A 23,634-nucleotide genomic window follows, 5' to 3' on the forward strand; every position below is an offset into this window, starting at 1 on the left:
TGGTGGTTTGTCCAAAATTCCTCTAATGTGTATGGGCCGCTTAGAGTATGTCTATGTTATATAGTTTACTTAGCAAATTTTTAGAGGAACCTCCTTGAAAAAAATCACTCGACCACTTAATTGCGACATCACCCATAGACCACAGACATGGGATCCCATCGGATTATTTATATTGATTTACATAGATTTATACATCCATATAGAACATTAGTTCCTTCAGTCTTACGAAGTGATTTTACTTTTGTCATTTACCAGACAATGAATATCTCCATCGGACACGAGACTATAATGTGATTGTACATAACGTGGACACCAAAGAGACAACGATACTCCTATCCAACACCACAATAGTATGTCATGACTTTAACCTGTTCCATGTAAAGTAGACCCGTCATGGATGTGTCTTACTATTCTATTTCATGTATCCTCAGGATAGAAACAATGAATCATTCTACGAACTATCAGCAGATCGGAAATATGCCCTACTGCAGTACAACTACGAGAAGGTACGCCCAGTATTACCCTACACTACTCTAGATCATTGTTATTATGGATTGGATTGGGTTCACATCCACGTTAGAGACTTTGTTAGGAGCCCCCGTCATAGAATGTGTCAAAAAAGTCCTTATTCAGTAGAATTATGGACACCATCATAGGAAGACACGACCCTCATTATAGTTGGTGGTGTCCATCAGGTGCCGTTAGTGTCCATCATGTGATGTGATGGATTCGGCATTGCTGTTATTTTTTTTAATCTTTTTGTTCCCGTAAGAGAATTGTGGGTTCCAATGGCTCGATCTGATACAAACCTTAAAATAGTCATTTTACACATGCGCTAAACTGGCCTAAGAATGTTTTGAACTGTGGAAGATCTTATTGTCCACTGAAGGAATCGCTAAGCAAATGCTGACCTGAATACACTTATCGATGAGTTGTGTTGGATACTACAGCTCCGTCTTATTCACTTTGATGGAGCTGAGTTGTGATCCTATACATAACCTACTGTATGGACAGTGGTGGGGTGGAAGGTAGTAGCAATGTTGAACCCAACGGCAAATAAAGAGCAAACCACACAGAGAAAATTTATATACCAGGGAGTTGTCCTTCTAGGACTTGATCAATGGCTCCAACAATAAAAGAATGATGGCAGCAGTCATATAGCCAGATATCCTAAATATAGGCCACCCATTTTAGATAGGAGCAGACTCTAGGATCCCCTGCTGATCAACTTTTTGATGGCACCATGGCAGAGACGTCAGTGACACCCGATGTACCTAATGAGCTGTACATGCAGAAGCAGTACATTACCTTTAACCCCTTTAACCAAACAGTACATGTTCCAAAAAATCTTTTTGTCTAACACAATAAATATTATTTATCATGTACTGAAATATCTTCATATTTCCAGGTCTGGAGACATTCATACAAAGCTTCTTATCGGATCATTAATGTGGAAACTAAGTAAGTCATGTCATTATACGAAGGTGAAGAGGGATAGAAATTATATAAGATTTTTACTGCACTTAGACATTCTTACACATTACTGAACAGAAATAAAATGTGACCCCTATAACTATATAGGATGTTGTCTATCATGTGCCTGATCCTGATCAATGACTCCTTCAACACCCCATATCAGATCCAATGTATAAGTTGCTTTTGGGAGATACACAGGATGCTCTTATATTCTATTGTTATCTCCGCTCCTGTGCCAATATAAATAGCAACTAAACTAGCTGTTTACAATGTTTCTAACTATTTAAAACAGCAATGTAAAGATAGCAGAGTGCACTCTGTACAGAGATAATACACACAGTGATGTCACAGTACAGGATAATACACACAGTGATGTCACAGTACAGAGATAATACACAGTGATGTCACAGTACAGGGATAATACACACAGTGATGTCACAGTACAGAGATAATACACACAGTGATGTCACAGTACAGGGATAATACACACAGTGATGTCACAGTACAGAGATAATACACACAGTGATGTCACAGTACAGAGATAATACACACAGTGATGTCACAGTACAGAGATAATACACAGTGATGTCACAGTACGGGGATAATACACACAGTGATGTCACAGTACAGAGATAATACACACAGTGATGTCACAGTACAGAGATAATACACACAGTGATGTCACAGTACAGGGATAATACACACAGTGATGTCACAGTACAGGGATAATACACACAGTGATGTCACAGTACAGGGATAATACACACAGTGATGTTACAGTACAGAGATAATACACACAGTGGTGTCACAGTACAGAGATAATACACACAGTGATGTCACAGTACAGAGATAATACACACAGTGATGTCACAGTACAGAGATAATACACACAGTGATGTCACAGTACAGGGATAATACACACAGTGATGTCACAGTACAGGGATAATACACACAGTGATGTCACAGTACAGAGATAATACACAGTGATGTCACAGTACAGGGATAATACACACAGTGATGTTACAGTACAGAGATGATGCCCTCTATAATATCCTCACACATATATTATACACACACAAAATGATCACTGTCTTCCACATCCCCTTCCCAGTTATCAGTAATTGCACCCCAAGTCTAGGTTCATGGTCCCCCTTTGTTGTTGGGCCCTATGGTAACTGTCCTGTTTGCCATCCTGGTAACGCCCATGCATATAAGAAATTACAGAAAACATCGGAACGTCTCTGCGCTCGCCGTGTAATAGATGGTTTACCTTTATTGTATGTACATAGGTTAATGATGAGCGTTCTGTCTATAGCCTTCATTATACAGTCACTTACAATATAATTTACAGTTGTATTACATTAAATCCTCCATAATGAGTTGTCATAAAGACACAAACAAGTGGCCATAAAGTGCTAATGTGTACAGCGCCTCATCGGATCCATTACCTGTGTGGATCGGGTTTATGATGTCGGTATATTCTGTATTTAGTGACGACTTTATGCTCATGGCCTATTTTTATATTTTTTCTTAGACAGTATGTAACGGCACATGAGCTACCTCAGAAGATTCAGTATATTACATGGTCTCCTGTAGGTCATAAACTGGTAAGTCCATTCCTCTGCCTACACACAAAATTACACGTGAAGAGGATGACGACGGAAAAGCTAATGAGTCGTCCTATCAAGTTCAGTATGGCTGTAATATTTGCGTCAGTCACCATATACATGTAGCTATACACTGTGTGATCTGTAAGGCCTTGGTGTATGGCGATATGAAGCCTCCATATGGCCCGGCCTATATTGGGATTGTCACTTCTTGAACCATTTTCCAGTGGTCAGGACACTTGGGCACTAGCCATTCCGCCTAACGTGCCATGTTTAGTGTCACATTCGCTGGTACTTTTCAGATCACAAATGCAACAAATGGATTTTATGAAAGTTTTCAGACACTTTCACAGATGAATAAGACTTCCATTGCCTTCCAGGTTCTGGATGTTACTAGGAATGGGTAGAAGTTGGACAATGTTTAGGAGGATCTCAAAGGCTTTGGTATTGATGGCCTACTGTAAATCTAGGCTATGACCAATGTTTGATCAGTGGTGGTCCAACCTCTAAGACTTTCACTGGTCAGCCCATGCACGTCCACCGCATCACCAACACCTTCTCCACCATATGGGCCACCTAAATTAAAATCCTTGAAGGAACCTCTTTCTTTATTCTACATTCCTGATACATCTTGTACCTTCTTATCTAGTTAACCTCCTCACCAAGTTATTTAGAGGGGTTTTCCTGTCTTAGGAATTTCCAAAATTCTATATCCCATGGATCGGTCTGATTGGTGGATCAGTTCTACCACTTTATGTTCTATGTAGATATTAAAGGGATTCTACCATTAAAACTTATTTTTTTGTGGATAAGATGTCGGAATAGTCTTTAGAAAGGCTATTCGTCTCTTACCTTTAGACGTGGTCTCCGCCACGCTGTTCCTCAGAAATACCGTTTTTTAACAGTATGCAAATGAGTTCTCTCGTAGCGATGGGGGCGGGCCCCAGCACTCAAACATCAATGAGGGCGTCCCCACCGCTGCCAGAGAAGTGTCTCCAGCGACGCCTCCTTCTTTGTCCGCCGCGTCATGTTCAATGTCTTCTTCCGGCGCAGGCTCATAACCTAGCAGAGCAGACTGCGCAGGCACACAGGCCACGGGAAAATGGCCACTAACAATACTGTGCAAGCAGCCATTTTCCCGTGACCTGTGCGCCTGCGCAGTCTGCTTTGCTCTGCTAGAAGTTACAAGCCTGCGCCAGAAGACATTGAAGATGATGCGGCGGACGAAGAAGGAGGCGGTGCATGGAGACACTTCTCTGGCAGCGGTGGGGACGCCCTCATCGCTGTTTGATGGTAGAATCCCTTTAAAGTAACACATTATACATCTGCCTTATACATTTGTGGTTTTATGGTTTATTCCTTTATCATTTTAGGTATACGTCTGGGAAAACGATGTTTACATCAGACAATCTCCGGAACTGCCGAGTGTTCGGATTACGTCTAACGGTGAAGAAAATAAACTCTTGAATGGAATCCCTGACTGGGTGTATGAAGGTAATGATCCATCATGTGGCCGTGCTGTGACCTTCACCATAGAGATGGTGTGTCAATTATACCGTGACATTTATCTATATATAGAGATTTTGCGGTGAGGTAGAAACATGGAAGCTGTAATTATAATGTCCGCATGAAATGTAGGTGAGAGGGAAAACCAACGCCAACCACAGATCTGCTGACTGAAGACCAGACCGGTTTAGTGAACTGCAGTAAGTTAGAACAAGGAAAGTGTCAACTACTAAACATCGCAACAGTCTACCAAATAATACCGCCTAACCCTTCATTCATCTAATGCATCCTGGAAGTTATGGAAACCAACAAGAGCTTCAGTCCCTTGTTTCATTAAAAAAGACATCTGGTGATGTGAAAGTTCTCCAAAGCATGACTCCTGGCACCCATGGTGTTGTCTATTGACTACTATAAATGGTGGAATGGCTCCATATTGAGTGGCTTTGTTGACTATGCTATTGATACAGTTAATCGAAAAACAGTAGGAATTTTTTTTTTTACCTATACCAGGTCCATGGAATGCTATAGATATGTGTAATGTAACTTATCCTGCTCATATGCCAAATGTACAATATGTAATTTCAGTGTGAACTCAGCCCTACAATACATGACGGTCTAAGTAAAGATTGGTTGGAGGTCTTTGTCAATATATATATAGTGAGGACCATCCCAACTCCTCGGGCCCAGGAACCACCTGACCCTTTATGGAAGCCACATGTAGCAGAGATAGCTTTACATGGACATTGTCTACCACACTGTAGTCCATAGAAATTATTAGGACAATCAAGCAAGTGACTTCAAAAGATCCACAAACAAGCCCGGTCACCTCTACGTGTAGCTAGGATGGTCAGATAGTCTTATAAGGACCCCCATTTTCTTAAGAGGTGGCGGTCCCAAGGGTGAGCAATATATATGATAAAAGGTGTAAAACTAGAAACTGTGGGATGACTGTGCCCTTCCTAATATCCACATGCTATAATACTGACGGCATTATAATGCTACCCATTATTTATAAAATATATTACAATTTACCCATTTTGTATACTATAATAATATATATATATATATATATATATATATATATATATATATATATATATATATATATATATATTTTTTTTATTTCCAGAGGAAATGTTTTCTACAAATAACGCTATATGGTGGTCACCTAATGGACAATACCTAGCCTATGCACAATTTAATGAAACAGACGTTCCAATTATAGAATATACATTTTATGGAGATGAATCTGAAGTTTATCCACAGACCATACATATCCCATATCCAAAGGTAAGTCATCTGAATAGTGACCACATTATATGACATGTATGCTAATAACTGGTAAAATAAAATCCATATGAGACGATGACTCGTGCTAAAAATATTGAATGATGGCCTAGCCTAAAAACTGATCACTAATATAGTGTCTGTCATCACACCATCACCATCTGAATTGCTTCTACCTCCACCTACTGCATCTATCCCTCTTCCGGCATAGATTGTAAGCACTTACAGGCAGGGCCCTCTATCCCACTGGGCCAGTTGGTTGCTGTATCCTATCTATTTTGTATATTGTATATAAATCCTCTAATGTGCAGGACATGGGATTAATATAATAATGTACAGCACTATGTAATTAATATAGTAATGTACAGCACCATAACATTCATATAACAATGTACAGCACCATAGAATTAATATACTAATGTACAGCACCATGGAATTAATATAATTTATAGCCCCATGGAATTAATATAATAATGTACAGCACCATGGAATTAATATAGTAATATACAGCACCATGGAATTAATATAACAATGTAAAGCCCCATGGAATTAATATAATAATGTACAGCCCCATGGAATTAATATAACAATGTAAAGCACATTGGAATTAATATAATAATTTATAACCCCATGGAATTAATATAACAATGTACAGCCCCATGGAATTAATATAATAATGTACAGCCCCATGGAATTAATATAATATTGTACTTCCCCATGGAATTAATATAATGTACAGCAGCATGGAAGGCTTGTGGGAAGATGAGAGGCCTCATGTAGATCCTCGAATCCCAAGCATACATGCACACAATGAGTTACAAATTTTTTCCCTAAACTGCTGCCATAGACTGTATTGATTTTTAACCCCTTCAGCATGCTTGATGTATCTGTGACATTTACATAGTGCCAGAAGCCATTGTAATTGATAAAACACGCATACACTTCATTATATAGCTCTGAGTCCTTCCTTACAGTCTTTTGTGACAGCTTTGACAACTTAAAAATATATCCGCCCAAATGTTTGACTTGCTTACACCACAATTGTGCGGGCGCTTCTGCCAGGAAACAGCCATTGCACATTTAATGCCAAGTCAGGTTCCTCTGCCAAATAAATGTTGGCACACGTCCCCCATTCTCTGCAGAGGTGATAAAACGTCAGGCATATGTTTAAAGCGTCTGTATAAAGAATCTAACAGCACATGGGCATTGTACGTCCCCACCCACAATCCCGTGCGGGCGCAGAGGGGACCGTATGCTGTCCGAATATGTAGAAAAGCAGCTTTTAGGATGGTTTGGAGCATTGAGACATTGTTGGCCATGGTCTCTTCTGAGCTGTTGGTGTAGATTACAACTTCTATATAATGCCATTTCAGTTGGGGGTACAATTGCACCCACTAAATGGCATTACAATCCCCAAACAGGAGATCAAAAGGGATGAAACTATTTCAGGGTAGCAGAGAAGTGACCGGTTAGATCCCTACTGCCGCGGATAGGGTTGAGCCGATCTTGAGATTTCAGGATCGATTTTAAAATCCGATTTCTGATCATTTTCCAGCCAATCCCGATCGTGAAATTTGCTTGATCGCCGATCCGGATCCAATCTTTCCCGATCGCTCAACGCTAATTGTATATTATTTATACAGCAGAGTTTTGCTGATCTTGAGATTTCAAAATCCAATTTTCGAATATTTTCCAGAGGATCCCAATTGTGATCGTGAAATTTGCTCGATCACTGATCGGGATCCCATCTTTCCCGATCGCTCACCCCTAGTCACGGAAGGTTCTCAAAATATATTGTATGATCATCCTCCAGGAGACCGTACACAGTGTAGTCGTAGTCACACCGCTTTCCTGGCAGACTGCTTTCACTTTTTGTGTCCATGCAGCAATTTTCCAAAATTGTTGCAGAAACAATACTTGTATTTTTGAAGCCATTTTTATGGGACACGAGGTAGGGTGTCACAACTTCTTACACAACTTTCATGGGATCTGATGTGTGGACATTGAATCCAGTGGACACCAGAGGTCATGTGAAGCAAGGAGCTGGGCTTGAGGCCATCACTTAATATCATTTAGAAGACAATTGCTGCTTATTATATTACCGAGCCATCTATTCTTACATATTCTACTTCTTTAGACCGCATTATTGATGATACTTTTTTATTCCAGTCAGGAACAAAAAATCCCACCGTCCGGTTGTTTGTTGTCCCTACGGAACCACTGAACAATTTTACGTCCGTGGAAATTTTAGCACCAGAGGAAATAAGATCCGGGTAAGAAACAACAAAGGCTGTAATTTATCCAAATATCTTATTAGAGGACTATATATTGACCCATACATAAGATAGGTGATCTATAGGAGATCGGTGGGGTCTGACACTTAGGACCACCATTAGTCAGCGGCTCTAATGAGCATTGCTTCCAATTCACAAGTCATGTGATGTCGCTTTTATTGGTCACATGGCCTGTTTGCATGGCCATAGATTCTATAGCCACCGTACAGGGTAAGTAGTCAAGAAGCCACAATTCTTATCCAAACTTGGTGGTCTCTTCGCTGGAGATGCCAAGGGTCAGGCCTTCACCAATCAGATAGTGAGAACCTATCCTTAGGATAAATCATCAGATTGATCCTGATTTTGAAATGTAGGAAAGTTTTTGACCACAATCCTTTGCCGGGTCCAGGCACTAATAATAAATCGGAAAGGGTATTGTGGTGTATTTTATAGGATTTGTTGCAGTGTAGGCCCCTAGAATCTCCTCCTTGCCTTGATTTTTCAGTCTGCATTCAGTTTTCTAATCTTTCCCTCTTTAATCCACAATGATCACTAACTACTTCTATCCTCTGGGTAAAGGAGACCCCTACCAGCTCCGTCATCTTCTACCCAGGTAGTCCTAAATATGTGATACCAACCATGTAAGATCTGCCTCTAAAAACATAACGTCAAAAATGATAGACATGTCTGAAATTCAATGAAACAGACCCAAATCCCATCACAATCCAATAGACGCTGCAGATACAAATGCGGCATGACTGTACGTAGTTAATATAGTTGCATTGTGCCCTCTGCTGGTCAGCATTGTAAAAGCAGACACAATCTGGCAAAAATAAAGTAGAATGGGAAAATGAATAAAAGTAGGGAGCATGCATATGTAGATGTCATAATCTTTTACCAAAAATCACAAGAATACCCCATGGTTCTGCAAAATTAGGCAATATGACCGTACTGTGTGAAGGTAATCCCTTACAAGGGTGCAATTTTGGATGGGTTCAGGCTCTAACACCATAGTATTACATGGGGTCAGAGAGATTTACAGCAGATTGTCCAGTTCATCTCCAGGACACTAACAACATAAAATGTCCAGACGTCTGATAACTTATAGACCGATGTATTTACTCCTGATTTTCTTGCGATAGAGACCATTACTTGAGTACCCTCACTTGGACTACTGTAGACCAAAGATTCGCCGTCCAGTGGCTCCGAAGGATTCAGAATACTTCCATCATCACAATGTGCACCTCACTCGACCTCTCATGGCGCTGTGACATAGTAAGTTGATTTACGTTCTTGTTCTGTTTTTGTTGAATTTACTTTTGCAGATGTAACCCTAGCCCTAACCCTGCTGAGGTTTGGTCAAGATTCTTTGTGATCTTGTTTTACTACATCTATCACAAGGCCACATTCACATTACACGTGGCACAACACGGTATATCTTGTATAGGGGTTGGAGCTCAATTGTTTCAGTCCAGAGCTCCACATCCGCTTCCCTACACACAATCTCATTGAACTACATAATAAAGTTGACTTCTGAAAGTTTCCCCTAGTAGTGGCTGCAGGCAACCAAATTTTATGACATAAAAGGGGTCTTCCAAGATTTTATATGGGTGACATCCTTAGAATAGACTAAATCATTGGGGGTCTGACCCCCAATAACCGACCATTCAGGTGCTTAGGTGAGCACTGTGACCACTTCATTGTATACCAGACACATCACTCTACATTGTGTCGTAGTATGGCAACTCACTCCTATTCATTTGCGCACTGCCACCCCTATAGTTAGCAGATTGCCATGGATGCTATGGTGCTGATCTGGTATCCTAAAAATAGGCCAGTCATTTAAGAGTCTTGGGAAGCCCCTTAAACCCATTTCATATTAATGGCCAATCCTTTGGATAGTTAATCAACATCAGCTAAGTAGAAGTCTGACTCGCAGCACCCCCACAGATCAGCTGCTTTAAGGGGTTACAGCAGTAAAGGAGAAGCTATAATAGCGATTAAGGTCTGGTTGAGTCAGAGTCAGCCCCTCGGAGATCTGATAGGTCATCAATGTAAAACCCCTGTAACTCTATGGCTGGGTGAAGGGAAAATGGCAGCTCTGCAGCAAAAAACAGGACCCCGATCCCTATACAGGTGTGTTCTGGCATTAGTCGGTACAGATAGGTGAAGTGCATGCATATACCATGTTCTCCTGATGATCTTATACTTCAGAAAAGTGCAATGCTACATATAATCTGCCCTAGTAATGTGTATGGCTACTTATTATTGTGTGGTTTTATCTTAAATCATTCTTATTTTTTTTCTTTTTCCGCAATACAGAATGCAAATGAACAAAGCACAACTGGATGGGTTGGAAATGTAAGTAATCCTATACAAAACCTATAAAATAGGGGGTAGGTTCAACTAGGTCTCCGCTCTTGTAGCCTCTTCATAATATATTAGGAGTTCTATCATTTCCATATCATGTTCCCAGCCCTGCTATAAATTTACCATCCATATTAAGTCTTACATCAGTGTTGACATAGAGGTATTTGGGGGGCCGTCATTTGGGGCTCAAAAGATTAGTGTATCCCCAAATGAGCAGAAACTGGTCAGAGGACCCTCCTCCTTAATACTCTTAATTTTGATGTTTTTTGACATTTTTATTGACTGCAGTCAGTCACTTTTATTCTTTTTTTGGCCCAGACCACCATGATGACTACTTCCAGTTACAACTTGTCATCTTTTAATTCCTCAATTTTGGTATCTTCCGTTTTCCACCCTATTACTACCCTCATTGCTGTGCCTGTTGCTGACCTTATTTTGCCCTGCTATTGTGTCTGCTTTATTGTATTGTGTCCCATAAATGCTATAACTTGGAAACATTGTAACAATTGAAATATTAGTGTTGTATAACTATAGTTACTCCAAAAGCAACAGTGTCAGATAAGTGGTGACCTAAACGGTAATAGTGTCTCAGGTACATGGGTGCCCTACACAATAATAATGCATCCCTTTTGTGCCCTATTTACAGTAATATTGCACCTTTTACGCCCCATTTATGCACCCTTTGTGACCCGCACAGAGTTAATATCCCCTTTGCACCCACACAGAGCAGTAATGGACCCTTTGGTGGTAGCCCTGAAAATTCTGTAGCCCTTTCTACCTGTACTTTGGATCTTCTGGCCTGTTCTAATACAGTAACATCAAGGTGCAACCTGCACTGGACAACTGACAGACAATACAATGGCTGCCCAGCTAAGAGTTTGGCACAGCCATGTAATTGGGTTGCAGGTACCGGCCGATCCCATTCTGTGCTCTCAATTGCTCGGTACTGACATAGTGCCGTAGTGACATCAGAACATCTCCCTGCCTGTGCTGGGCCTGAGGCTTGTGGCCTACTACATAGAATGGCAGGATGGTGAGCCGATGGCTTCCTGTTCCATCCTGAAGAAGACCATACCGTTGAAAGTGGTGCCAAGAACAGGTGCCCGGGAGAATAAAGTAACTCTGTCCAAGCCTTCTTGCTGCAAGATACTGGGGTATAGTTAGAACCAAGAAAGAAGGCTATTTTATATTTTTTGCTTTGGCTTGCCACGACCTGGGATTAATTTTTTACCTTCTCTTTCTAGTTTGGACCCAGTGATCTATACTTCACCTCCGGAGTCAGATATTATAAGATCACCAGCAACGACCAGGGTTACAAACATATATATTCCTATGGTACAGGGGTAAGTACTCAGGCTCCATAAGAATAACTCCTGAAGTGACATAAAGGCTACAATTTTACAAAATCAACTTTTTTTTATGACTATCCATATAAAACGCATAAGAATACCTTGTAGTTTTCACACTTTCCCGTCTGTCTTCCTTTTTAGCTACCAAATGCAGTAACAAATGGAAGTTTTGAAGTTACCAGCATCGTGAAAATAGTTGAAGATGATTTGTGAGTACCGGGCCTGGGGCTTCTTTCATTTGCTGGAAATATATTCTATGGTTTGTTTCCAAAGCCTCTTCTTAGGCTATTCTGGAGGAGGAGACAGTCTAGTTTTCTCCCTCGTAGGGTCGAACAAGTGGGTGTTAGGTTGACCGTCTGTTACAAGTCTGCTCATGCCAAGGTTACAGTCTGGAGATGGTCCAAATTACTACTTCCATCCTCCACCCTAAAAGCTAGAAATTTGCCACAATAGGGCATTCCACCACCTTCCAGGTGGATTACAGGGAACCTATTGACTTGATACCTTATTTTATGACAAAGGAGGCGACAGTCAGTAACCAATGTGTTTTCTTCCTTTAGGTATTTTATAAGTAATGAAGGGGCTCCATCTTTAAGACATCTCTACAGGTAAGACTTGAAGAAGTCAATAATAACCAGAACAAGGTGCATAAAGTTTTCGTACGGAATGAACTGGAAACTTTCATTAGTTTTCTGGTCATAAAGCTATGGACATGGTCAGGGATTGCAAACACTACTCCGGCCAAGCTCTTGTAATGATCTTTCCTCTACTTCTTGCAAATTTTAAGTGAGAAATATGTTGGGGATTCATACCATATATGATGCACAGAAGGATTTATGACTGCAGGATCAGACTACATAGGACTTGTTTGTAGTCTGAGATACATAGGACTGAATAGAAGATATAGATACAAAGCAGTAAGGGCGGGATCACACCCACACCCGGTCTCCGCTTTGTGGGTGTCTGACTTCTGGCGACAGGAGACGGAAACCCGGCAGTCAGTGTCCGTCTGTGAGCATCTTCTGGTCTCCGTAGCGAAATTGTGTTTTTTTTTTTTAATGGACACAAAGTCCTGCATCTCCAACTTTGTGTCCGGTTAAAAAAAACGATTTCGCCGCGGAGAGGGAGAAGACGCTCATGAGCAGACACTTTGCAAAATGGGTTAGCAAACTGACTGCTGGTTTCCGTCTCCTGTCCAGTTTCTTGAGCAGAAGACATAAACCTGCAAAGTGTAGACTAGGCATAGGTGTGAACCCGCCCTTACCAGGAGCTGCGCTGTCTCAGTACAGCTGATCTGTAGGGGGTCTAAGATTAGGCCATCAATAGTAGGAACTGGATTCACACCTGTGCTTGCATCTCATTTCCATCCCACATTCCACTTGAACAATGCAAGCATGACTTCTCTCTCCACATCTATCAGGCGGAAACCCTATGGACCCCATTATAGTCTATGGAGTCCGCAGGTATCCACTTTTTTTAGCAGTTTGGGCTTCTGTTTTTCTAATCCCCAAGCAGACTCGAAGAACAGAATCCCGAGCGCAGACATAAACCTAGCGGAAGATAAAATGCAAAGAATCTTGATTTTTTTATTTTTTTATTTATTTTTTTTTTTTTTTAAATTTTACATACAATGGAGAAATATAAAATGGATTAAAATATGGACATTGCCCATAGTACATGTGTGATAAAAAAAAAAATATTATAAAAACAGTCAACTCAATTGTCTCTTTGCACTTGTGTCCATATAACAATCAAAATGGCTGTGCATGGGGCAATGCAGTGGCTCAGTGGTTAGCACTGTAGCCTTGCAGTGCAGGAGTCCTGGGTTTGAATCCCGCCAGTAACAACATCTGCAAGGAGTTTGTATGTTCTCCCTGTGTTTGCATGGATTTCCTCCCATATTACAAAGACATACTGATAGGGGGAAAAATGTACATTGTGATCCCTATATGGGCCTCAAAATCTACAATAAAAAAAAAAATGGTTGTGCATTGGCTGCCTGCTGCAATGTGTCATTTTTGCAAAAAATCTTCTTCACAGGTTGAAGTTGATTTACCCATATTCCAAAGACTGTATTACCTGTAAGTTGCGATCTGACAGATGCCAACATTATTCTGCGTATTTTAGCAAACATGGAAAATACTATTCCCTAAACTGCAACGGTGAGTATTCTGAGTGTGCACCTCCCAGCAACGTCTGTTATTGTTAGTTCATTTATTGATTTTATGTTTTGTTTCCAAAAAAAAATAATTTTTTTTTGCAAATTTGGAAATTCCATTTTACTGGTGTCATTTTTTTCTACTCATAATGAACATAACACAAGCCTGCATGTATTACAAATACATAACTTCTCAAATGTAAAATTATTTTTTGGGCAAAAGATTCATCTCTCGAAAATATTACTGCCAATGGATAAAAAAGCAGTCCATGGTCATGTGATGTGCAGTCCATGGTCATGTGATGTGCAGTCCATGGTCATGTGATGTGCAGTCCATGGTCATGTGATGTGCAGTCCATGGTCATGTGATGTGCAGTCCATGGTCATGTGATGTGCAGTCCATGGTCATGTGATGTGCAGTCCATGGTCATGTGATGTGCAGTCCATGGTCATGTGATGTGCAGTCCATGGCCATGTGATGGACACACAGGTGCTCTAGGCGATAAAGGGAAGAGATTAGAGATGAGCGAGTAATATTCGATCGAGTAGGTATTCAATAGAATACTACGGTATTCGAAATACTCATACTCGTTCGAATAATACTCAATATTCGCAGTAAAGATTCGATTCAGAACCAGCGTTGATTGGCCGAATGCTATTCGTGCGTGTAGTGCACTGCAAGCACATGGACCCGTTATAGTCTATGGGGTCCGTGCGCTTTAAATGCACAGCGCTCCTCCTCAACACTCCTCAACTGCACTTTGCTCTTCCTAAACACTCTCCTCCTGCTACTCGTGGACTTGGTGACTCTCCTTTAGTCTAATAGTGGTTTCCCCTGAAATGAGCATTTTTTTCCCATAGACTATAATGGGATTCGATATTCAATTGAGTAGTCGAATATTGAGGCTCTACTTGAAATGAGTATTGAATCTCGAATACTTCACTACTCGCTCATCTCTAGAAGAGATAACTTGGCAACGGCAAATTGCACCAAAATTATACTTCCAGGACATTTGATCAATTTTATTCAATAGGTGACATCTTATAAAATGATTGACAGTATTGACGAGTACAGTATTGACCATTCAGTATAGTTGCGTCCATTATAATAAGTGTATTAAACTATGGTGCTGAAATTGTTCTCTTCTTACTGGATTGAAAGTGGACAAAAAAATCAATTTATTTCAGTTCTATAAATTGCATTTAAATAATTGCTAGATGGATTAGATGAATACACTGGGATCTGTCTAATGATAAGACTCACCCAAATATCCATCATATTTGTAACCTCCGTATTTTATTGGCTCTCCATTCAATAGGTCCAGGAATCCCTATCTACACCCTTCACGACACCAGCAACGATGCAGGTAAGGAACATTTATCTATTCATCTATGGCTCTTATCTAGTCATGTGCAGGAGACATTACTGCCTGAAGACCAATAGATCATGTTATCAGGTCAAGTCAACAAGATCTTCTTACCCTGTTCTAAAGGGGTTGTCCAGGAATTTCATTACTTGGGCAGGAGGCTGGGAAGGTGCACCATAGACACCCATACTTGCCTGTCCCTGGCACTCCCCTGCCCCTGCATGGTCTAGAGGGCACCAGTGGAAGTCCTTACCACACGTGATTGGTCTCAGCAGTAACAGGTAAGGTATTAGTGACATCACTCCAGCACGTGCTAGGCCAAACAGCGACAAGGAACACTGCAGCATTTCCAGTCTCATGCATGAAGTTCCTGGACAACTGCTTTAATCTCGACCTTAGATCCCTGCAAAAATATGTATTTAAAATTTCAATCCCTGTCCTCCTCCTTCTTTCCTCACCCTCCTCTTCATCACCTTATTTTCTTTAAGAAATAAGAATTTTGGAAAGCAATGAAGAATTAGGAGTCTTGCTTGAAGACATCCAAATGCCTACAAAAGAAAGGAAGTCCATATCACTTCATGGGTTTGGTAAGTCTCCGTATCTGCAGTTTTGTCCCATTTTAAGTCTTTTATCCCCATGATTAAAGGGTTTGTGCAGGATGAGAAATACATGAGGTGGGGGAGCAGTGTCATACTGGGGTTCCTTGGTCCCACCATATAAAAGGGATGCTGGGGGAAGGGGGCATACTACAACAACTTCCCGGAAATACACCACAGTATCCTTCTAAATTGGGTGCCTCCCGCTGGACCCACCATAGGATCGTCTGGTATTCTGGTAATGCTCTCTAGGCCTAGCCTTGATGTAAGCTCAGATATATAGAAATCTTTCTTTTCTCCTTTCAGAATTGTGGTATCTGTTGACTTTACCTCCTCACTTTGATAAATCCAAGAAATACCCTCTACTGATTGATGTGTAAGTATCCATGGAATAGATTCTGTCTATGTGCTTGGACTACTCAGGAGTGAACTCTAGACACGGCCAATACTGGAAGACTGTCCAAGATACCTGAAGTGTTTGCACATTCCTTGATATGAATATTGATACTCTCGTAACAAAAGTCTTTCTCGGCAGATACGGGGGTCCCTGCAGTCAGAAGGTTGATCAATATTTCAGACTTAACTGGGCCACCTACCTTGCCAGTACTGAGAATATCATTGTGGCCAGTTTTGATGGCCGAGGGAGTGGATACCAAGGCGACAAAATCTTACACCAGTTATATCGAAGACTTGGAACGGTGGAAGTAGAAGATCAGATCGAAGCCGCCAAGTGAGATTTTATGTTCTGTTAGCGTTATTGGCATAACGCTAGCTTAAAGGGGATGTGTCAGGAGAAAATGACCACATTTTTTAAATCAAATTTTTATCCATTTTTCTAAAGAATTTTTGGTTCAAAACAAACAATTCAACTTCTATAAAAAGACAAAAATCCTAAAATCCTGAAAAATACTGTAAAATAGGAGGAAAACGCTAGCTCTTCAGTCCTTTGGTCATCCAATGCAGATACTCTGGAAGACCCCTGTAATATTGTTGACAAGCAGCCAACATGTGAGCGCTACTAGTAGCCACGTGTCACTCATCAGTCATTATGCCGATAGTATGGCACATGACCACTGAGGCCACTAACTGACTGCTGTGGCCACATAACAAAGATGGAGGACACGTCAGGAGCATCTGAGCGGGATCGCCAGGTGGATTGAAGAATTGAGTATTGTTAATCTTTAATATAGTGTAGCGTTCTTGCTATTTTTGTGTCCCCCTTGCCCAACAGAATTGCTTGGTTAGTGCAGTCCGCTGACTTTAATCCGTCCCCTGACTCTGCCGTTTTTTTGTGTTTGACTATGTCACCGCTACTTTTTTTTTTTTTTTTTTTCTACCTTATTCTTTTCCTTTTTTCTTTGAATTGTGCTTTGTACTTTCTCATTTAGGCATTTCAAATCTCTGGGATTTGTTGATGAGAAAAGAATAGCTATTTGGGGATGGGTAAGTTTCTTCTAATACCCTTTTCATAGTACTGATGGTCAATTTTACTTTTGGACAGAGAAGGTAAGACTATACAGGATAGTGCAAAGGTTTTAGGCGTGGGAAAAATACTTGTTAAATCCCATCAATAGTTGGTGTGTCGTTTGCCCTTTACCTTCTTCTCGGCACAGCTTTGGTAGACCTGGGCAGGGAGGTTGTTCCCAACGCCATCTTGGAGAACGAAGCACAGACCTTCTGTGGATGTTGCTTGCTCCAGTCCCTCTGTCTCTTCATATCATCCCAGACAGACTAGAGAATGTTTAGATCAGGACTAGATCTGTGGGGGCCGTATCATCACTTCCAGGACTCCTCCTCCAAAGGGCAAAGGTCACAAATGTGTATGGAGTTACATAGTTCTGTACATACATTGATATGATGAGTTAAGATGGTTAAATTACAGTAGTAGTAATACAATTTGATACAATGATATCCTATAGCATCTGTGATCCGTATAAAAGGGTCTTATGGAGTCCTTTGTTTTTGCAGTCCTATGGTGGTTATGTATCGTCAATGGTACTTGGCAGTGGAAGTGGCCAGTTCAAGTGTGGAATATCAGTAGCCCCGGTATCCAGCTGGCATTATTATGGTAGGTTACTGATTTTTCTAAACTTGATCTCAATGTAATAAAAAATTATTTAGTTTTTTTTTGTGTAGTAAATTCATCCCATGAGATTTTTGTAGCTAAAAATTTAGGAGAAGTTCAATAATATTAATATCAACCGCTAGTTAGAGAAAATCTGACAATTAGGTCCTTCCTTGGTCAACCAAATGGGGCTCTGGTGGAAGAGTTGAGCACTGTAGTGGATGCAAACTCGAGAGGATACTCCATTCAGTGGGTATACAGAATGTGAGTCTTGTTATTTGCAGAATACCCCAAGGACAACGTAAAAACACCACAAATATTGTTTCAAGTGTTGTTCGCAATTTCCAACTTTATTAAGCCACAAGCATGTATCCTGTGTAGTCTATATACACATCCCCTAGGAGATCTAAACAACGGGTAATAGAAAGCATGTGGTTAAAGGGGTTGTGCAGGACTTTGGAACATGACTGCTTTCTTCTTCTCAGGAAGTGACATCATGTCCGATGGTCACATGGCAATGCCACATCTCCATCCTATTAAAATAAATAGGACTGAGCTGCAGAATGGCCATGTGACCAATGGACATGATGTCTCTTCATGAGAAGAAGAAAAGAGTCATGTTTTTTCGAAATCCTGCACAACCCCTTTAAGGATTATGTAGGAGCCCTAGAATGACCATGTCTTATATCCCCAGTAGAGATCATTTGTATGCAAGTGAACCAATTCTAATTTTTGTATCAGTTCTATCTTTCCCCTGTAAGACTGCCTTATAATTGCTCTCCCCTATAATTGTGTTTAGATTTGGTAATCCTTAAAGAAGTGGTAACCATGTTATTTGACGTCCTCATGACTCCTATACTCTGGCCGTACCTCACATTATATATACTCTTCAATTTAGATAAACAAGTTAAAAGTTGATTGTATAATCTTTCCATTGTAGACTCTATTTATACAGAGAGATACATGAGTCTTCCTACACCAGAAGACAACCTGAAGAATTACGAGGTAAGAGAGACCGAACGAATCGCAGAAGGATTTCTGATGGAATTGCTCGTTTCATTGATCTGATTTCTTTACTTCATCCTGTGGGGTGACAAATGGTCATATAATGGTTTATTCTCATCATCTATTCCATGTGAGAAGTGACAATGATGACTACGTTGAGTACATTGTCAGAGGAATCCATCTCCATGGTGATAAATAAAATTTGCAAAGATTCTACATTCAATCAAAAAAGGATAAACCAGAACATGCGCCCAATATTCTATCCCCTCTCAATAGAGCAGCCTTATAGAGGTTCTTCATCTATTCTCCATGATAGTCACAGCACATGATCCTGACCTTCTTCCAGATGAGGACAGACTAACCTGTTGACCACGTTACCCTCCTAGGCCCTGTCTTGTGATCTTCTGCCTTCCCAGCTCCTTCGCTCCTCATTGCTTGTGTAATATATATATATATATATATAAATTTTTTTTTTTTTTTTTTTTTTTTTAATTTATCGTAGTTAGGGTTGAGCGATTGTGTTCGGAAAAGATCGGATTCCAATCGGTGATCGAGAAAATTTCGCGATCGGAATTCCGAACCCGATCTTTTCAGCTGGGATCAAGATCGGTGATTATTTCCCACAATGCTTTGCTACTGGCCAAGCATTGTGGGAAAAGCTAACAATGTTAGCCTTCAGAATGAGCGGAGCGTATACTCAGTGTGAAGGCTCCGCTGCGGTTCCATAGGAATGAATGGAAGCGCCAGCACACAGCCTTAACCCCCTGCATGCCAGCTGCGTCCATTCATTCTAATGGGAGACTAGCTAACATCTCTAGTAGCTACTTACCTGCAGAGATGGCTGGTCCGGTGCCCGGTGTTCTCGTTCTTCTTTGTCTCGCTGCCCCCGCCTCCCAGGTTAGTGTTAAAGAGCTAGGAAGAAGGCGGGTTTGTGGTTTAGAGTGTGGGCGGGTACAGGGCGGGGAGACGTGACTTCTCCCCTCCCAGTACCCGCCCACACTCTCCTAACCTAGGGGGCAGCGAGGCGAAGAAGAACGAGAACACCGGGCACCGGACTAGCCATCTCTGCAGGTAAGTGGACACCAGGGGGGACTAAGTAGCCAGAGGATTAAAAAAAAATCCTCTGGCTACTTAGTGATTAAAAAAAAATCACTACACAGCATGGGTACTAACAATTAAAGCGTTCAATTGTTAGATTCCATGCTGTGTAGTGAATAGGATTGTTTTTAAAATCCGATCTCCGATTAGTAAAAAAATCCCATTGACCTGCATTGGGATCGGAATTGGGATCGAGATCGGGTTCGAATGAAAAATGATCGGAAATTGGATTTCAAAATCGATCCTGAAAAGTCAAGATTGGCTCAACCCCAGTTGTAGTAACAAAATTTGCAAAAAGCTGCACATCCATGGAAAGAAAATTGTGGTTCAGTCCGTGTATATTACAAGATCTATGATTTTATGTCTCCGAGAGATGTTAATTAAATTGTAGCAGAGCCAAATTCAGAGGAAAGAGTTTATTGTTTTGCAGAGTTCAACGGTCATGGCTAGAGCAGCGAAGTTTAAGGACGTGGGCTACCTCCTAATCCACGGCACGGCAGATGGTGAGACTCCTCTAATTAGTCTTCTAGTACCCGTGACAGATTTCTAGCATCAAAACTGACAAAACAGAAACTTGATGGCCAAATGTTACATCGTGATGACCGAGACAGAACTCTTTATTTTAACACTAATTGTCTGCAAATGTAAATTATTAGCAATGTAATTATTTCATGGGAATCAAAGTCTGGATCTACCATGACGCCAACACATGTTCACTATTAACCACTTTTGCTCCTCACAAAGATAAGTCAAAAGTGATTAAAATACAATGAAACCCCTTTGAGACATTGTAATTCAGTCTTGTGATGGGCGGTCCTCTCTAAAGAAGTAGCCCAAGATCCAGTACGGAGGCTATAACACGACCGAAAATCTGTCATGGTGGTTTAGATCCAGGATTGTCTTCTAGAAGAAGTTTCAATTGGTGGAATTTCTTGGAAAATCCATCAATTTTGATATCTTTGACAATATTTTTAATTATTATTATTTTTTTTTTAGACAATGTTCACTTCCAACAAGCAGCACAGATATCCAAAGCTCTTGTTGATGCCGGAGTGGATTTTGATACCATGGTAAGTGAATTCTCTTTTCCACCTTGAAGGTCCTAGTAATGGCAGTCATGCATCATTGGAAGGGTATTGGATTATCTTATTGATGCTTATTAAATGATCTTCGAGTATGAAGGAACCATATCCATGTAATATGCACCAGTGAAAGAGACACTTACTGTCCATGTTGGTCTCATTGGAATGGTCAAAGAATCCTCTACGATGTTCTTCTTGACAACTATAATGGGAAAGCTACCTCCAGCCTTAGTTTTTATGAATAATAAGACACCTCTGGGCATGGGCTTGGGATGGAACTCTAGTAATTCATCAATTTGTTAATGTTTTTGGTTACTTATATAGAGGCCGGCTGATCTGGTGGCAGAATGGGGTTGGGCATTAGAGCGCCAGCTGGTGGCACACAGGACCAGATCTGATTTACAGTCACTGCAGTTGTGTATGTCAGTATCACACCTAGTCTGTTAGCAGCTTCAGCTGGGCAGCTTCTTATATTCCTGTAGGTCAGCAGTACACGCAACGTCTTAGTGCATTCTCTTCACTGGCTAAACATTCTTACTCTTATAAATGAGGGTCCCCGGCATCCAACTTTTTAGATTTGCAGATTACAGCAGGGACTGCGAAGCTTGTTTCTTTGCTGACATCACATGACTGACTATGCTCTACTCTATGGGAAAGCGAATGGAGTAAAATGAGCTAGTGATGTCACAGAGAGCTGGAGCGATCGGGATCGGCTGGAGAATGATCGGAAATCGGATTTAAAAAACTCAAGATCGGCTCAACTCTACTCTATATATAATATGCAATTAGGGTTGAGCAACCAGGATCGGGAAAGATCGGATCCCGATCAGCAATTGAGCAAATTTCACTATCGGGATCAGCTGGAAAATTATTGGAAATCGTATTTTAAAATTGATCTTGAAATCTCAAGATCGGCTCAACCCTAGTAAGAATGTTTATCCAATGCAGTAAATGCTTTGAGAATATTTTTATCTCCCCACATAACAATTTTACTTTCATGCTGATATGTATAGCTTTTCTCAGAGGTTTCCTTGGCTGGTAGGCTGTTTGGTCCTATCACTTAGGCCCGATTCACATCTGCGCTCGAGTTTCTGGTCAGGGGATCCGCTTGGGGACACCCGAACGGAAACCTATACGCATTAGAAAGTGATTATCTGGGAAACCTATGGACGCCATAAACTATAATGGGGTCCATGTGATTTCTGCTCGGTTTCCGCACTAAACATGCGGAGAGAAAAGTCCTGTAAGCAGCATTTTTCTCTCCGCATGTTTCATGCGAAAACCACACGGACCCATTACAGTCTATGGGGTCCGTGGGTTTCCTGAAGGTAACCACTTTTTAATGTGTATGGGTTTCCGTTCAGGGGGTTCCCCAGGCAGATTCCCCAAATAGAAACCTGTACGCAGTTGTGACCTGGGCCTTAGGCTGGTCTTATATGACCGCAGTGGTGTTTGCGGTCTGCAATTTGCTGATCAGCAACACTTTATTACACTCCACAAAGTCATTTCGCAGACGTCCGTGTCCTGCCACACACGCCCATAGAGTTCTATGGGACAGTCCGTGCTGTGCCGTGAATTCACAGCCTTTGCGGACCTGCAGTATTCAGTGTGGACCTCGGTCACGGCACACCACGGATAAAATATCCGGTGGTGTAAGAGGCCGCACTGAATACAATGTGTTCGCAAATGGTCCGCAATTGAGACCCCACAATTGTGTACTACACTTACTGTTGTGTAAGACCAGCCTTAGTCCTACAGACTTCTCCTGATGTAACTGAATATACTCTGTGCATTATACCGTCCCTATATAAATAACCTCTTACAACTATATCCATTTTCCTCTTCAGTGGTACACCGACAAAGACCATGGAATCGGAGGGCTGGCCAGCCGGCACATCTACACCCACATGAGCCATTATCTCAAGCAATGTTTCAATCTGCAATAACAAAGGACAAATCCGATATTGGAAATCGACCTTCACACTGTGACAAATGAAAGGACACTTTTTCATTTTTTTGTTTTAAATGATCCACAAATAACCAAAGATCAGTAAATTCCAAGCCAAATACCGAAGCCAAGGACGTCACTTTTATAGCTACCGCATCAATCAATAAAACTCACGGTCTATTGGCCGCACGCTCTTGAGTAGTATATATGTATTTAAAGAGTTAAGATCTTATTACCTAATTTATAGCGGATGAATAATTAGGAGGATAAACTATTTATATGTTGATGTAAACTCCTGAAATGACAGGAGGAATTGGCGGCATTAATATACATATTCCGTTATACCGCGCAAGATGTGATCTCGGGGGAATATCAAACACTTGGAATTGTTCCTCATGTTTATGAATTTTTAACTTGTGTCTAATTAAAACAGAATGTCCTCAATAA

General features: G+C 40.9%; 1 protein-coding gene across 1 annotated transcript in view; it reads left to right on the top strand.

Moving 5' to 3' along the window:
- LOC142216435 (dipeptidyl peptidase 4-like) overlaps window positions 1-23,634 on the top strand; it is a 47,636-nt gene extending 24,002 nt beyond the window's left edge. The window contains exons 5-27 of the mRNA XM_075284246.1: window positions 256-350; window positions 432-506; window positions 1,409-1,461; window positions 3,011-3,083; window positions 4,457-4,577; window positions 5,719-5,879; window positions 8,046-8,149; window positions 9,292-9,424; window positions 10,472-10,510; window positions 11,764-11,862; window positions 12,010-12,077; window positions 12,429-12,476; window positions 13,909-14,030; window positions 15,346-15,393; window positions 15,882-15,980; window positions 16,296-16,365; window positions 16,525-16,719; window positions 17,378-17,432; window positions 17,958-18,057; window positions 18,995-19,059; window positions 20,588-20,660; window positions 21,154-21,227; window positions 23,087-23,634. Coding sequence (XP_075140347.1) covers window positions 256-350; window positions 432-506; window positions 1,409-1,461; window positions 3,011-3,083; window positions 4,457-4,577; window positions 5,719-5,879; window positions 8,046-8,149; window positions 9,292-9,424; window positions 10,472-10,510; window positions 11,764-11,862; window positions 12,010-12,077; window positions 12,429-12,476; window positions 13,909-14,030; window positions 15,346-15,393; window positions 15,882-15,980; window positions 16,296-16,365; window positions 16,525-16,719; window positions 17,378-17,432; window positions 17,958-18,057; window positions 18,995-19,059; window positions 20,588-20,660; window positions 21,154-21,227; window positions 23,087-23,185 — 2,069 coding nt within the window. The 3' untranslated portion in view covers window positions 23,186-23,634. The remainder of the gene's footprint in view (window positions 1-255; window positions 351-431; window positions 507-1,408; window positions 1,462-3,010; window positions 3,084-4,456; window positions 4,578-5,718; window positions 5,880-8,045; window positions 8,150-9,291; window positions 9,425-10,471; window positions 10,511-11,763; window positions 11,863-12,009; window positions 12,078-12,428; window positions 12,477-13,908; window positions 14,031-15,345; window positions 15,394-15,881; window positions 15,981-16,295; window positions 16,366-16,524; window positions 16,720-17,377; window positions 17,433-17,957; window positions 18,058-18,994; window positions 19,060-20,587; window positions 20,661-21,153; window positions 21,228-23,086) is intronic.

The sequence above is a fragment of the Leptodactylus fuscus genome, chromosome 8, assembly GCF_031893055.1.
Source record: "Leptodactylus fuscus isolate aLepFus1 chromosome 8, aLepFus1.hap2, whole genome shotgun sequence".
Taxonomy (NCBI): Eukaryota; Metazoa; Chordata; class Amphibia; order Anura; family Leptodactylidae; genus Leptodactylus; species Leptodactylus fuscus.